Here is a 16102-nt window from a genome sequence, read left to right on the forward strand (position 1 = left end):
TATTTTCACTGAAATAAACTTAAAGTGAACGAAAATCAAATACACTTCTTCAGTGTTTGCATTTCAGGTAGGCGGTTTGTTTGATTATCCTATTAAATACATTTTAATTAGCCTAATACAATTACTAAAATTAGGAAGAATGTAAGAATTTCGTTTTGAAAAATTGCTATTTATCAGCATGCATTATTTTAGACAATTAACCAAGAATTTCTACATACATTTTATCTAGCAGACCTAATTGTTTATATATATATATATATATATTTATATATATATATATATATATATATATATATATATATATTTATATATATATATATATATATATATATATATATATATATATATATATATTAGTATTATGTTTTTTATTTTGTATTTATTTTGTTAAAATTATATCTAGCTCATTTTCAAAGTTCTTTAAGAGTAAACAAAGTGTTTATTTAATTTTTAAAGTTATTTATGTTTGGTGCATGTATGCAGTAGGCCTAGCCTGTGTTTAAAAAATGAGGTGCCGCTTTTGGTTTTGTTTTAATGATTTCTAATGGTTTTATTTTTTTTTTATAACGCTAATGAAAAATACCCAATGTTTTTGCCTTGTGTGGTGCTTTGGTTTAGCATCGGTTACTTTCATGTTTGAAATCGGTTATTCTGGATGTTAACTTGAACGAATATTTAGTCTGAGTAGCCTACCTATTTGTGTACATTTATAGTCCGCGGGAGCAGGCGGGAGTGGACCCAAACATTGCGGGAGCAGGCGGGCCTGGTCATACATTCAGCGGGAGCGTGCGGGTGCGGGTTTAAGAAAACAGTCCCGCACAGGGCTCTAAACGCAGGCAGGTCAGTGAGTTACAGGGTGCTCCGTGTCTCCGTCCAGTTTAGGCTAGTAACTAATAGGCATATGCTGTTATATAGTGTATATATGATTAAATAAGCATTAGCAGAGTTGTTTGTTTTGCAGCACTGAGCAGTTATTTTACATAACTTTATCATAACAAAACAGTACAAAAGCATGTCCAGATGACAAATATCTGGACATGCCTAGTAGTTAATGTTAATTATTGTTTTCTAAAAACATAATTTCAAGTCAACAACATCCCATACTAAACAGATTTTGTTTATATCAATCACAACTCATCAATCATGTCCAGATATTTGACTGGTGGTGGTGTCAGAATGGATGTTAATCCTATTTCTGTAAAATGTTTGTGAAAATTAAATGTAAATCTCCCAAGAAATTCTGTACATATACCAAATACTTTGACAATCAATATATACTTAATACACTTCTGCTAATGCAAGGATTTGGTGTTTGTATTTTTTCCCCTCCATAAGCCCCTCCCCCATGACAAAGCCCCGCCGCCAAAATCTCACTCTAAGATGAACTCAAAAGTTGGCAGCCCTGAAAAACCTTTTTTATTCCATTGATACTTTTGAAAAAAAAAATTAATCAAGTGAATTCAAACAGATTTCTAGAGGAAATAAATTTTAAACATCTTTTCTAGCCTTCCTTTGATTGATTGTACTTTATTCTTGCCATGAATATAGCCTTAGAAGCTGGTATGGCGTTTAAAAGAAAAGAAAGGAAGAATACATGCATGCCCCACCACATCTCCTGGCCCACAAGCCAAATGCTGCAGATGACAAAGTTGAATTTTGAGGCAAGGAGACCCCACTGTGATAATACCTTAATAGGAAACAGTTTTATTCAGTCATTTTAACTGGGTTTTGTGACAGTCAGCTGTGTTTCTGTCACATCAGTGTGGGTCACGCATTTCATCTAATGGAGGTTGGACGAGTTCTTGAAGAAGATCCTCATTCCCTTGTTCCACAGGGAATGCATATAATTGGAGATTCTGCCTATCCTCTGTTGCCTCAACTTATAAAGCCTTACAGAGAAAATGGACACTTGACTGCTAGACAAAGAAGCTTTAATAGAAAGCTAAATGCTGCCCATCTAGTCATTGAACATGTATTTTGCATTCTGAAGTCCAAGTTCAGGAGGCTTCAATTCCTGCAAATGCAAAGCATTTCAAATATCAGTTCTGCACTCTCAGCATGCTGCATTCTGCATAATGTTTGTTTAGAACCCTGTAACCAAGATGTTCAAGTAGATGTTCAGGAGGTGAGCCACAACCCCACAATCTTGATGCATGCCACTATAGGGACCTGGTTTGCAACATCTAATTTGAACAAATAGTATTTTCCGGACTAAAACTTTTTCAGTATTTTCTTTTTTTTTGCAAAAAGACATTTAAATATTTGACATATTATACTAACCGGCATGTACTGGTTCATTGGCTAACTTTTTTTTTTGACAAATTCAGTTCTGACAAAGTCATAACCTCATTTCTTAAACTGTAAATCTTTTGACACCTCTTCAGTGGACGCTTACATGAAACAATACACACAATCTGAAACAAGTATTTTGACAACTGTATCTTTTGTTCTTTAAGCAGATTTTGTTTCTCTTCCAGGTTTGTATGGTCTATGTTCCGTGAAACGGCGCTGTTTTGTACACAAAGCCTTCAGGACAATACAGCCATGTCTTTATCCAGAAGAGGTATAATGTCAGATTGTCTGAACAATTCTTTGTCATTGACAGCACCAGAATACAGTAAGAAAACCAAAGTACCAGCACCATGGGATGACACACAAATCATTCCTTTCAGGGTAGTGTGGTATTTGTACTGAGAAAACATCTCACTCTGTAAGAGTAAAGATGAAGGTGTCTGACATTTCAGCTCCGTACAATCAAAGGATAACATGGGTGTCAGAGTATTTAACAAACACATTCAGCATTGTGGCTCTGATGTCCTCAGGAGACATCCATATTCCAACAGTGGCAATTTCAGGACTAAAGTTGCCCATTCATGTGTAATTGATAATATTACTCCCAGTATAAATTACACTGTAACATGGACAACCTCAACCAAATGATTTAGAACAAGCCATGCGTACTGGTTTATGAAGTGCCTTGTCAGGTGCTCCAGCTGTGCTGGAATTGGATGTCCGTGTACCAACATGCACAATTCTCCTAGTTGCAGGTTCAATCATTCTCCAAAATGCTTGCAGATGATGGTATCTGGCAAATCTAAAATATTGAAATAAGGCCTGTTGTAGTATGTTCGTTGGAGGAAAGGAAGAGGACAAAGGGGTCAGCTAAACAACTAACTGAAAGTTTACAAACACCAAATGGTGACTTTTATTCTGACACGGTTGCACAACACTTTCGATTTACTCCTTCCGGTTTCCGTTTCTGGTTCGGGTCAGCAGACCGTCTCTCTCTCGCTTGCTTCCGTCTCTTCTTGTTCCAGCCAATTACTGAGAATCTTATCCATGAGGCGCTGAAAGGTAGCAGGTGCCCCGAACAAGCCAAATGGAAGGGTAACAAACTGGTGTAATCCAAACAGCGTTGTGAAAACTGTCTTTTCTCTGGATAATGGAGACAAGGGGATCTGCCAAGAGGCCTTTGTTAAGTCCAATGTTGAATAAAAACGAGCCGTGCCTAGCCGATCAAGCAACTCGTCAACCCGCGGCATTGGATACGCAGCGAATTTCGACACAGCATTCACCTTGCGGTAATCCACACAGAACCAGACTGAGCCGTCCGTTTTCGGAACTAAAACTATGAGGCTCGCCCAGTTACTATTGGATTCTTCTATTACCCCATGTCAGCAGCATGTCAGCATAGAGTCTAATTCGTCCTGAACTACTTTTTTCTTGTGCTCAGGTAAGCGATACGGCCGGCTGCGAACTACCACGCCCAGCTCGGTCTTGATATGGTGCTGAATCAGGTTAGTAGGGCCTGGTAGGGGCAAGAAGACGTCGGCAAACTCTGCCTGCAATTTCGTTAAATCAGTGAGTTAGGACGGCGAGAGGTGATCTCCACCCGGAGCCAGGGAGCGAGGGATTGTGGTTTGATGTTCGCCTCTGGCCCGAGATCATCCCCCCCCCCAATCACCGTTGCCAACATCACTGATTCCGCCTCATTCCATTTTTATAGGAGGTTGAGGTGATAGATCTGACGGGATCCGTTCCTATCGGACCGTATTACCTCATAATCGAGATCTCCGACCTGTTGTGCGACCTCAAACGGTCCCTGCCACTTAGCCATTAACTTAGAGCTCGATGTTGGGAGTAATACAAGTACTTTCTCTCCTGGTGCAAATTTGCGTAACCTAGCTCCCCTATTATACAGCTGGCTCCCACCACAACCCCGTGTATGCACCGCACCTTAACCACACGGCTTGTATCCAATGCCCCAGGCTGAATCAGGCTTTGATGGATTGAGGTTTGGTTACATCCTGAATTCACCAAGGCCAGATATGTACCCCCCTTGATACTCACAGGTATTTGGTACTCACCAGCCTGACTGGGGGTGACCTGTCAGACGTCCGGGACCTGGATCATCGTCCCCACCTCCATCACTGGACACCTGTCCACAAAATGCTCTGGGTCCCCGCAACACCAACACCCAGACCTACCCACTGGATGGCAGAGTCCAGTGACGTGGGGCGGTGGCACTGGACCCACTCGGCCATCTTCTTGGGTAGCTGAGCGACGAACTGCTCCAGCACCACCAGGTCAATGACATGCTCCACGTCACTTCCCTCGGACAGTAGCCACTTGCGGCAGGAGTCTTGGAGCTGTTGGGCCATCGCGAAGGGCCGACCAGCTTCTACCAAGTCCAGGGACCGAAAGCGCTGACGATGTTGCTCGGGCGACCGGCCGACCCGCTGGATGATGGCCCTCCTCAGGTCGTCGAAGACCAGGAGGTTCGCCACCAGAAGTTGTCGCACCTGGGCTTTGCCGGAGAGCAGGGCAATGAAGCGCACCGGCCACTGCTCGTGGGGCCAGCCGCATGCCTCTGCCGACTTCTGGAAAAGCTCCAGGAAGGCCTCCGGATCGTCTTGGGGCCCCATCTTGTGTAACGGCAGGTGCATGGGTGCGGTGGGCGGCCTCAGCGCGATCCTCCCGATCAATCCAGCTCCGGAACCTCTCGCAGTTCTCCTGCTGGTCCTAGACGATGGCTTGGAAGCGCCTCTCCTGGTTGGTCCTCAAGTCCAGCAGGGTCTGGTGTTGTTCGCGGTGCAGGACCGCGAGGGAGGCGATGTTGTCCGCGAGGGAGGCGATGATGTCCGCAAGCGGTGTGGAGGACGGCCTTTGCATGTCGGTGGCGGCCCCTCTTCCTTCCCGGGTTTCGGCACCAGTGTAGTATGTTCGTTGGAGGAAAAGAAGAGGACAAAGGGGTCGGCTGGACTGCTGACGGATTTATTTAACAAAAACTAACAGAAAGTTTACAAACACCAAATGGTGACTTTTATTCTGACACAGTTGCACAACACTTTCGGTTTACTCCTTCCGGTTTCCGTTTCCGGTTCGGGTCAACAGTCCGTCTCTCTCTCGCTTGCTTCCATCTCTCCTGGCATTTTATACTGTCTCCTCGCCAATTACTCCCTGTCCATAGCCGCTGCCCTGTCCAGCACCCTGTCCATAGCCGCTTCCCTGTCCAGCTCCGATTCCCTGTCCATAGCCGCTTCCCTGTCCAGCACCCTGTCCAGCTCCGCTTCCCTGTCCAGCTCCACTTCCCTGTCCATAGCCGCTGCCCTGACCTGCGCCCTGTCCATAGCCGCTGCCCTGTCCAACGCCCTGACCAGGTCCGCTTCCCTGACCCTGTCCGGCTCCCTGACCAGCTCCGCTTCCCTGTCCTGCGCCACTTCCCTGACCAGCTCCGCTTCCCTGTCCTGCGCCACTTCCCTGTCCGGTGGCCTGACCAGCTCCGCTTCCCTGTCCTGCGCCACTTCCCTGTCCGGCGGCCTGACCAGCTCCGCTTCCCTGACCCTGTCCGGCTCCCTGACCATCTCCGCTTCCATGACCGGCTCCGCTTCCCTGACCCTGTCCTGAGCCCTGACCGGCTCCGCTTCCTTGTCCTGAGCCCTGACCGGCTCCACTTCCCTGTCCTGCGCCACTTCCTTGACCCTGTCCTGCACCCTGACCGGCTCCGCTTCCCTGTCCTGCGCCACTTCCCTGTCCGGCTCCCTGACCAGCTCCGCTTCCCTGGCCCTGTCCGGCTCCCTGACCAGCTCCGCTTCCCTGACCGGCGCCCTGACCAGCTCCGCTTCCCTGTCCGGCGCCCTGACCAGCTCCGCTTCCCTGTCCTACGCCACTTCCCTGACCAGCTCCGCTTCCCTGGCCCTGTCCGGCTCCCTGACCAGCTCCGCTTCCCTGGCCGGCTCCGCTTCCCTGACCTGCACCCTGTCCGGCGCCCTGACCAGCTCCGCTTCCCTGGCCCTGTCCGCTTCCCTGTCCAGCTCCACTACCCTGTCCATAGCCGCTGCCCTGACCTGCGCCCTGTCCATAGCCGCTGCCCTGTCCATAGCCCTGACCAGTTCCGCTTCCCTGACCCTGTCCGGCTCCCTGACCAGCTCCGCTTCCCTGTCCTGCGCCACTTCCCTGTCCGGCTCCCTGACCAGCTTTGCTTCCCTGACCCTGTCCGGCTCCCTGACCAGCTCCGCTTCCCTGACCCTGTCCGGCTCCCTGACCAGCTCCGCTTCCCTGACCCTGTCCGGCTCCCTGACCAGCTCCGCTTCCCTGGCCGGCTCCGCTTCCCTGACCTGCACCCTGTCCGGCGCCCTGACCAGCTCCGCTTCCCTGGCCCTGTCCGGCTCCCTGACCAGCTCCGCTTCCCTGGCCGGCTCCGCTTCCCTGACCTGCACCCTGTCCGGCGCCCTGACCAGCTCCGCTTCCCTGGCCGGCTCCCTGACCAGCTCCGCTTCCCTGGCCGGCTCCGCTTCCCTGACCTGCACCCAGACCGGCTCCGCTTCCCTGTCCGGCGCCCTGTCCGGCGCCCTGACCAGCTCCGCTTCCCTGTCCGGCGCCCTGACCAGCTCCGCTTCCCTGTCCGGCGCCCTGACCAGCTCCGCTTCCCTGTCCGGCGCCCTGACCCGCTCCGCTTCCCTGACCTGCTCCACTTCCCTGACCCGCTCCGCTTCCCTGACCCTGACCTGCTCCGCTTCCCTGACCCTGACCTGCTCCGCTTCCCTGACCGGCTCCCTGACCAGCCCCGCTTCCCTGTCCGGCGCCCTGACCAGCCCCGCTTCCCTGTCCTGCACCCTGACCAGCTCCGCTTCCCTGTCCTGCACCCTGACCAGCTCCGCTTCCCTGTCCTGCACCCGCTCCCTGCACCCCAGCTCCGCTTCCCTGGCAACTTGCTTGACCTCTTCCCTGACCACGTGGTTCACTGCATGCAAAGCCACCGGTGGTTGGGCAACATTTCTGCGTGGCAGGACACTGGCCATCACGGAAACAGCTTTTAGCACACAGTGGAATCATCTCCGGTACGGGACACTGACCCGGCTTCACTGCGTGAACACAGATAGTCAGCTTTAGTTTGTGCATATAGACCAGGAATCCTCAAATCTGGACCTCGAGATCCACATTACTGCAGAGTTCAGGTCCAACCCTAATCAAACACACTTGGGCATGCTAATCGGTGCCAATCAATGTCTTTGGGATCATTAGAAAAATCACAGGCAGGCGACTTTGATAAGGTTTGGAGCTAACTTCTGCAGTGCATTGGACCTCCAGGGCAAGATTTGAGGAACCCTGATATAGACAGTATGCCACTTCGTTATACAACAAAACATTCAAAGCATGAATAACAAGTTTTAGCTAAAGAAAGAATTCTATTCCAAGTCAGTGGTTCTCAATTTTATAGTCCTTGGGGTCCCCTCGCTTTGCACATTTTGCAGGTCTCCTTTAACACACCTGATTGAGATCAACTTGTTGGTCCAGTTCATGGCTCTCTCTCCTGACAAGCTGATGTTCAGGAGTGTTAAATAAGGGGGACATACAAAGTGTGCAAAGCAGGGGGTCTCCAGTACTGGAATTGAGGACCACCGTTCAAAGTATTATTCGGCTTTATTTTGTAAAGCCATCCTGTCCTTAAAACCATCCTAAGGGATGAATTCAAACCGACTTTAGAGGAGAACAACAAAAGGCAAAGTCTCTTAGAACGTACATGGAATTCATTGGGTTACTACTGTGTGTGTTTTCAGCCTTAGCATCCATTATTAACTGAAACTCACTGAAAACAGGCAGCACGCAAACAGTCCCACAGTCAAATTGACAGCATTTGTGCCCTCCAGGGCAGTCTTCATCAGAGGAACATCCTCGATGGAACGGCACGACCGTCAGCCTCGCCGGACAGAAACCATCCACTAGAGAATTCAAGTGGATCATTAGGAGAGGCCAGGGAGTGCGGTTTCAGCAATTTTAAATCTGGGGTTTCGGAATGGGTCTCAAACCGAAATACAAATTTTATACATAGTTGTCTGCTTCAAATCAAAGGGGTTTGAAAACCTAATAATTCATAAACCGTGTTAATTACTTCCAAAGACTGGGAGTCACTTATTTCCGCATTTCTTCAGGGTGTGTAATGAAATCAACAGATCTTTTCACCTGTGGTTCGTCTTTGAATAGCGTGGGCTATGCTCAAGTATCCGAACAGACACGAAAAAACAGCAATCAACGAGAAATACACTCGAGCTGTCATCCTCCCAGCCTGTGAGCAAACCGCACAAAACTAAGACAAATACGTGTTGCTGCAATATCAACCTCTGTAAAATCGAATTTTAAAGATTCAAGAACAGGTCAATTCCAACCCCAATCAAACTCACCTGCCTGTAGCTTTCCAGTGATCTGAAATGCCTTGATTAGCTAGTTCAGGTGTGTTTGATTGGGGTTGGACCAGCTGAATGCTGCGTTCTAGCCATGTCATAAATTAAGCTAGCCTAATTAGGAGAGGATGGTGCATTTCTATGGCGACACTATCAACTGCAAAATGAATATGCAGTGGTCAGGTGCTACAGCGATCATGTTGTGGTACCAGTAGGTGTGTTTGAAAATTACCCAGAACAAAACTTACAACAGTAATGTACAAGAGTGTGCAAACCATTTATTCAGTAATCAACAACTGTATATTCGTAAAAGTTACAAGTCTTGTTTGCTTTATTATTAACATTGTTCTCCAAACTGGTGCAGTAGTCCTCAAGTCTCCTGAAGAAAATGGATGAAATTTGGCTTGGACCCTGACCTTGTAGGTGTAATTTTACCCAAATAATAAAAAAAGATGTACAAGAAAAGTTATTACATTCATTTGAACACATACGTATCAAAACGATTTAACTTGAATGTAATATGTATTCCTTTTCCCTCTACGAAAATTAACCATGGTTTTACTACAAATAAAACCAAAAAACCATGGTTACTATAGTTAAACCATGGTAACCACAAAATAACCACGGTTTTGCTATATTAACCATAGTTTAACCATGGTATTTGTAGTAAATCTGTGGTTATACAAATGGTGGTCAACACACCAAAAAACCATGGGTTACTACAGTTTTACTATAATAAAACCATGGTTATTTTTCGTAAGGGTCATTACATTTTGCACATCCACCCCAAAAAATATATAAACGTAAACAAAATTACAAAATACATGGATAATATAGAATTTACATTAATGCATTAACTAACAAGAATTAACAGTGAACAATACATTGATTACACAATTGGTTAATCTTTGTTAATGTCAATAAAACTAGGGTGGTTCATTGTTCATGTTAGTTCACAGTACATGAACGTTTACAAAAACAACTTGAGATTTTAATAATGCATAAGTAAACGCTCAAATTAACATGAACCAAGATAAATCAATGCTGTGGAAATATTGTTCATTATTATTTATTTATACATGTAATTAACTAATGTCAACTAATGAACCTCATTGAAGAATGACCGCAGATGAGGCATTAAGTGTGTGGCACTACGACCAACTTAACATTTTACAAGATTAATGTAGCAATGGGTTTGCTCGGTTTTAATCATGTAACGGTTAATAGATTTGAGCAAAGAAATAAAGTGCCATACTGATTGCAAATACAAAAACAAGACGAGTAAAGAAAATGTGGTACTTATTAAATACATTTTTATTTAGATGTACTCTATGAACAGAGAAAACCCGCTGTTAACAGGTTAATATAACATTTCTCAGTCTAGGACTAGTAAAATAATGGCAATATACTATGATGAACACAGCTCTCCTCAGAGTGGCAGCATCATCTTCTTGTATGACAGGTGTTAAGGCACAATACTGCCACCTGGGAGCTAAACCAGGTAGTGGTGCTGGAGTATTTACATGTGGCGAATACTGGTATATCGTCACGCACACCAAATTAACACGATATCGATAATCATTACTTTGAATATCACGTTTGTCTCCCAAACCGGTATGTCGCAACAACCCTACCATGAAACATTTTAAATCTAGCCTCTTTTACTTAGTTTATTTTCACAAACACACCAAGCTTTACTTCAATTCTAAATCCAAAATAAGCTTTTGACCTGTAACACAGGTTATGCTATTCCTAGGTTTATTAGTACAACGGTTTAAGAATCAACGTCTTTTAGAAACATGCTGTCTTGAACATATTGCCTCAGCAGAATCACAAGAGCTTATGGAAGTGTCACTTGCGCCCTACAAACTGTTTTCAGCCATAATGAAATGTGTCTAGAGCATCAAATCAGCATAATACAATGATTTTAGACCGGAGTAATGGCTGCAGACTATTCAGCTTTGGCAAGAATAAATTTAATACACACACCAAAAAAAATAAAAAAAATCATGATTTTCTCATGCAATTATTATCCAGTACTCAGGGAGAGAAACTTACAGCACTGATGCCAGAGAGCATTTATGTGAGAAAACGGCCAAGTGATACGAAACACCAACTCTTCAAACCAAGCAATTATTTATTTTAGGAGGTTGTAGTAGTGGTAGAGACAGAAAATCTTTCTAAACTGAGCAATCAGGGAAAACATGCCATTTGAATAAAAGCACTAGAAAAGATCTCCAGAAAGTATTATGCAAAATTCCCAGGAACATCTCCCTGACCTCAACATTGACCTTGGCCACATCGCCGACAATTCCCTTGACCGCTTCCCTGTCCTGCACAGCTTCCCTGACCCTGTCAAGCGCCCTGACCAGCTCCGCTTCCCTGTCCAGCACCCTGTCCATAGCCGCTTCCTTGACCAGCTCCGCTTCCCTGTCCAGCACCCTGTCCATAGCCGCTTCCTTGACCAGCTCCGCTTCCCTGTCCATAGCCGCTGCCCTGTCCAGCACCCTGTCCATAGCCGCTGCCCTGTCCATAGCCGCTGCCCTGTCCAGCACCCTGTCCATAGCCGCTGCCCTGTCCAGCTCCGCTTCCCTGTCCATAGCCGCTTCCCTGTCCAGCTCCGCTGCCCTGTCCATAGCCGCTGCCCTGTCCATAGCCGCTGCCCTGTCCAGCACCCTGTCCATAGCCGCTGCCCTGTCCAGCACCGCTTCCCTGTCCATAGCCGCTGCCCTGTCCAGCTCCGCTGCCCTGTCCATAGCCGCTGCCCTGTCCATAGCCGCTGCCCTGTCCAGCACCATGTCCAGCTCCGCTTCCCTGTCCAGCTCCGCTGCCCAGTCCATAGCCGCTGCCCTGTCCATAGCCGCTGCCCTGTCCATAGCCGCTGCCCTGTCCAGCACCCTGTCCATAGCCGCTTCCCTGTCCAGCTCCACTTCCCTGTCCATAGCCGCTGCCCTGTCCAGCACCCTGTCCATAGCCGCTTCCCTGTCCAGCTCCACTTCCCTGTCCATAGCCGCTGCCCTGTCCGGCGCCCTGACCAGCGCCGCTTCCCTGACCCTGTCCGGCTCCCTGACCAGCGCCGCTTCCCTGTCCTGCGCCGCTTCCCTGTCCTGCGCCGCTTCCCTGTCCTGCGCCGCTTCCCTGTCCTGCGCCGCTTCCCTGTCCTGCGCCGCTTCCCTGGCCCTGTCCGGCTCCCTGACCGGCTCCGCTTCCCTGACCGGCTCCGCTTCCCTGACCGGCTCCGCTTCCCTGACCCTGTCCTGCACCCTGACCGGCTCCGCTTCCCTGACCCTGTCCTGAGCCCTGACCGGCTCCGCTTCCCTGTCCTGCGCCACTTCCCTGACCCTGTCCTGCGCCCTGACCGGCTCCGCTTCCCTGTCCTGCGCCACTTCCCTGTCCATAGCCGCTGCCCTGTCCAGCTCCACTTCCCTGTCCATAGCCGCTGCCCTGTCCGGCGCCCTGACCAGCTCCGCTTCCCTGACCCTGTCCGGCTCCCTGACCAGCGCCGCTTCCCTGTCCTGCGCCGCTTCCCTGTCCTGCGCCGCTTCCCTGGCCCTGTCCGGCTCCCTGACCGGCTCCGCTTCCCTGACCGGCTCCCCTTCCCTGACCGGCTCCCCTTCCCTGACCCTGTCCTGCACCCTGACCGGCTCCGCTTCCCTGACCCTGTCCTGAGCCCTGACCGGCTCCGCTTCCCTGTCCTGCGCCACTTCCCTGACCCTGTCCTGCTCCCTGACCGGCTCCGCTTCCCTGACCGGCTCCGCTTCCCTGACCCTGTCCTGCACCCTGACCGGCTCCGCTTCCCTGACCCTGTCCTGAGCCCTGACCGGCTCCGCTTCCCTGTCCTGCGCCACTTCCCTGACCCTGTCCTGCGCCCTGACCGGCTCCGCTTCCCTGTCCTGCGCCACTTCCCTGTCCGGCTCCCTGACCAGCTCCGCTTCCCTGTCCTGCGCCACTTCCCTGTCCGGCTCCCTGACCAGCTCCGCTTCCCTGTCCTGCGCCACTTCCCTGTCCGGCTCCCTGACCAGCTCCGCTTCCCTGTCCTGCGCCACTTCCCTGACCCTGTCCTGCGCCCTGACCGGCTCCGCTTCCCTGTCCTGCGCCACTTCCCTGTCCGGCTCCCTGACCAGCTCCGCTTCCCTGACCCTGTCCGGCTCCCTGACCAGCTCCGCTTCCCTGGCCCTGTCCGGCTCCCTGACCAGCTCCGCTTCCCTGACCTGCACCCTGTCCGGCGCCCTGACCAGCTCCGCTTCCCTGGCCCTGTCCGCTTCCCTGTCCAGCTCCACTACCCTGTCCATAGCCGCTGCCCTGACCTGCGCCCTGTCCATAGCCGCTGCCCTGTCCGGCGCCCTGACCAGCTCCGCTTCCCTGACCCTGTCCGGCTCCCTGACCAGCTCCGCTTCCCTGTCCTGCGCCACTTCCCTGTCCGGCTCCCTGACCAGCTCCGCTTCCCTGTCCTGCGCCACTTCCCTGACCCTGTCCTGCGCCCTGACCGGCTCCGCTTCCCTGTCCTGCGCCACTTCCCTGTCCGGCTCCCTGACCAGCTCCGCTTCCCTGACCCTGTCCGGCTCCCTGACCAGCTCCGCTTCCCTGGCCCTGTCCGGCTCCCTGACCAGCTCCGCTTCCCTGACCTGCACCCTGTCCGGCGCCCTGACCAGCTCCGCTTCCCTGGCCCTGTCCGCTTCCCTGTCCAGCTCCACTACCCTGTCCATAGCCGCTGCCCTGACCTGCGCCCTGTCCATAGCCGCTGCCCTGTCCGGCGCCCTGACCAGCTCCGCTTCCCTGACCCTGTCCGGCTCCCTGACCAGCTCCGCTTCCCTGTCCAGCGCCACTTCCCTGTCCGGCTCCCTGACCAGCTCCGCTTCCCTGACCCTGTCCGGCTCCCTGACCAGCTCCACTTCCCTGGCCGGCTCCGCTTCCCTGACCTGCACCCTGTCCGGCGCCCTGACCAGCTCCGCTTCCCTGGCCCTGTCCGGCTCCCTGACCAGCTACGCTTCCCTGACCCGCTCCGCTTCCCTGTCCGGCGCCCTGACCCGCTCCGCTTCCCTGTCCGGCGCCCTGACCCGCTCCGCTTCCCTGACCCTGACCTGCTCCGCTTCCCTGACCTTGACCTGCTCCGCTTCCCTGACCGGCTCCCTGACCAGCCCCGCTTCCCTGTCCGGCGCCCTGACCAGCCCCGCTTCCCTGTCCTGCACCCTGACCAGCTCCGCTTCCCTGTCCTGCACCCTGACCAGCTCCGCTTCCCTGGCAACTTGCTTGACCTCTTCCCTGACCACGTGGTTCACTGCATGCAAAGCCACCGGTGGTTGGGCAACATTTCTGCGTGGCAGGACACTGGCCATCACGGAAACAGCTTTTAGCACACAGTGGAATCATCTCCGGTACGGGACACTGACCCGGCTTCACTGCGTGAACACAGATAGTCAGCTTTAGTTTGTGCATATAGACCAGGAATCCTCAAATCTGGACCTCGAGATCCACATTACTGCAGAGTTCAGGTCCAACCCTAATCAAACACACTTGGGCATGCTAATCGGTGCCAATCAATGTCTTTGGGATCATTAGAAAAATCACAGGCAGGCGACTTTGATAAGGTTTGGAGCTAACTTCTGCAGTGCATTGGACCTCCAGGGCAAGATTTGAGGAACCCTGATATAGACAGTATGCCACTTCGTTATACAACAAAACATTCAAAGCATGAATAACAAGTTTTAGCTAAAGAAAGAATTCTATTCCAAGTCAGTGGTTCTCAATTTTATAGTCCTTGGGGTCCCCTCGCTTTGCACATTTTGCAGGTCTCCTTTAACACACCTGATTGAGATCAACTTGTTGGTCCAGTTCATGGCTCTCTCTCCTGACAAGCTGATGTTCAGGAGTGTTAAATAAGGGGGACATACAAAGTGTGCAAAGCAGGGGGTCTCCAGTACTGGAATTGAGGACCACCGTTCAAAGTATTATTCGGCTTTATTTTGTAAAGCCATCCTGTCCTTAAAACCATCCTAAGGGATGAATTCAAACCGACTTTAGAGGAGAACAACAAAAGGCAAAGTCTCTTAGAACGTACATGGAATTCATTGGGTTACTACTGTGTGTGTTTTCAGCCTTAGCATCCATTATTAACTGAAACTCACTGAAAACAGGCAGCACACAAACAGTCCCACAGTCAAATTGACAGCATTTGTGCCCTCCAGGGCAGTCTTCATCAGAGGAACATCCTCGATGGAACGGCACGACCGTCAGCCTCGCCGGACAGAAACCATCCACTAGAGAATTCAAGTGGATCATTAGGAGAGGCCAGGGAGTGCGGTTTCAGCAATTTTAAATCTGGGGTTTCGGAATGGGTCTCAAACCGAAATACAAATTTTATACATAGTTGTCTGCTTCAAATCAAAGGGGTTTGAAAACCTAATAATTCATAAACCGTGTTAATTACTTCCAAAGACTGGGAGTCACTTATTTCCGCATTTCTTCAGGGTGTGTAATGAAATCAACAGATCTTTTCACCTGTGGTTCGTCTTTGAATAGCGTGGGCTATGCTCAAGTATCCGAACAGACACGAAAAAACAGCAATCAACGAGAAATACACTCGAGCTGTCATCCTCCCAGCCTGTGAGCAAACCGCACAAAACTAAGACAAATACGTGTTGCTGCAATATCAACCTCTGTAAAATCGAATTTTAAAGATTCAAGAACAGGTCAATTCCAACCCCAATCAAACTCACCTGCCTGTAGCTTTCCAGTGATCTGAAATGCCTTGATTAGCTAGTTCAGGTGTGTTTGATTGGGGTTGGACCAGCTGAATGCTGCGTTCTAGCCATGTCATAAATTAAGCTAGCCTAATTAGGAGAGGATGGTGCATTTCTATGGCGACACTATCAACTGCAAAATGAATATGCAGTGGTCAGGTGCTACAGCGATCATGTTGTGGTACCAGTAGGTGTGTTTGAAAATTACCCAGAACAAAACTTACAACAGTAATGTACAAGAGTGTGCAAACCATTTATTCAGTAATCAACAACTGTATATTCGTAAAAGTTACAAGTCTTGTTTGCTTTATTATTAACATTGTTCTCCAAACTGGTGCAGTAGTCCTCAAGTCTCCTGAAGAAAATGGATGAAATTTGGCTTGGACCCTGACCTTGTAGGTGTAATTTTCCCCAAATAATAAAAAAAGATGTACAAGAAAAGTTATTACATTCATTTGAACACATACGTATCAAAGCGATTTAACTTGAATGTAATATGTATTCCTTTTCCCTCTACGAAAATTAACCATGGTTTTACTACAAATAAAACCAAAAAACCATGGTTACTATAGTTAAACCATGGTAACCACAAAATAACCACGGTTTTGCTATATTAACCATAGTTTAACCATGGTATTTGTAGTAAATCTGTGGTTATACAAATGGTGGTCAACACACCAA

The 16102-nt window shown here is 49.5% G+C and overlaps 1 protein-coding gene and 1 long non-coding RNA gene across 2 annotated transcripts; both read right to left on the bottom strand.

Annotated features, from left to right (window-relative positions):
• Nucleotides 1–7203: 7203 nt before the first annotated feature.
• On the bottom strand, nt 7204–8667 carry LOC113047509 (uncharacterized). The gene is made up of 3 exons (XR_003276262.1): nt 8464–8667; nt 8091–8222; nt 7204–7364 (listed from the first exon to the last, which is right to left on the bottom strand). It is a non-coding gene; the product is annotated as an uncharacterized LOC113047509 (long non-coding RNA).
• A 2128-nt stretch (nt 8668–10795) lies between these two features.
• LOC113046540 (fibroin heavy chain-like) lies at nt 10796–14117 on the bottom strand. Its single transcript, XM_026207352.1, has 3 exons — nt 13937–14117; nt 13298–13786; nt 10796–11419 (listed from the first exon to the last, which is right to left on the bottom strand). The coding sequence occupies exons 1-3, from the start codon at nt 14115–14117 to the stop codon at nt 11037–11039; spliced, it is 1053 nt and encodes a 350-aa protein (XP_026063137.1). The 3' UTR covers nt 10796–11036.
• Between the last annotated feature and the right edge of the window lie 1985 nt (nt 14118–16102).

Source organism: Carassius auratus, chromosome 28 (assembly GCF_003368295.1).
Source record: "Carassius auratus strain Wakin chromosome 28, ASM336829v1, whole genome shotgun sequence".
Taxonomy (NCBI): Eukaryota; Metazoa; Chordata; class Actinopteri; order Cypriniformes; family Cyprinidae; genus Carassius; species Carassius auratus.

Excerpts from the sequence above, each read along its gene's own strand:
- LOC113046540 (XM_026207352.1), bottom strand. The coding sequence starts at position 14,117 with ATGCACAAACTAAAGCTGACTATCTGTGTTCACGCAGTGAAGCCGGGT. Across the intron at positions 13,787-13,936 it reads ACCACGTGGTCAGGGAAGAG|GTCAAGGTCAGGGAAGCGGA; the intron begins GTCAAGCAAGTT and ends GAAGCGGAGCAG. Across the intron at positions 11,420-13,297 it reads ACAGGGTGCAGGTCAGGGAA|CTGGACAGGGCAGCGGCTAT; the intron begins GCGGAGCTGGTC and ends AGGGCAGCGGAG.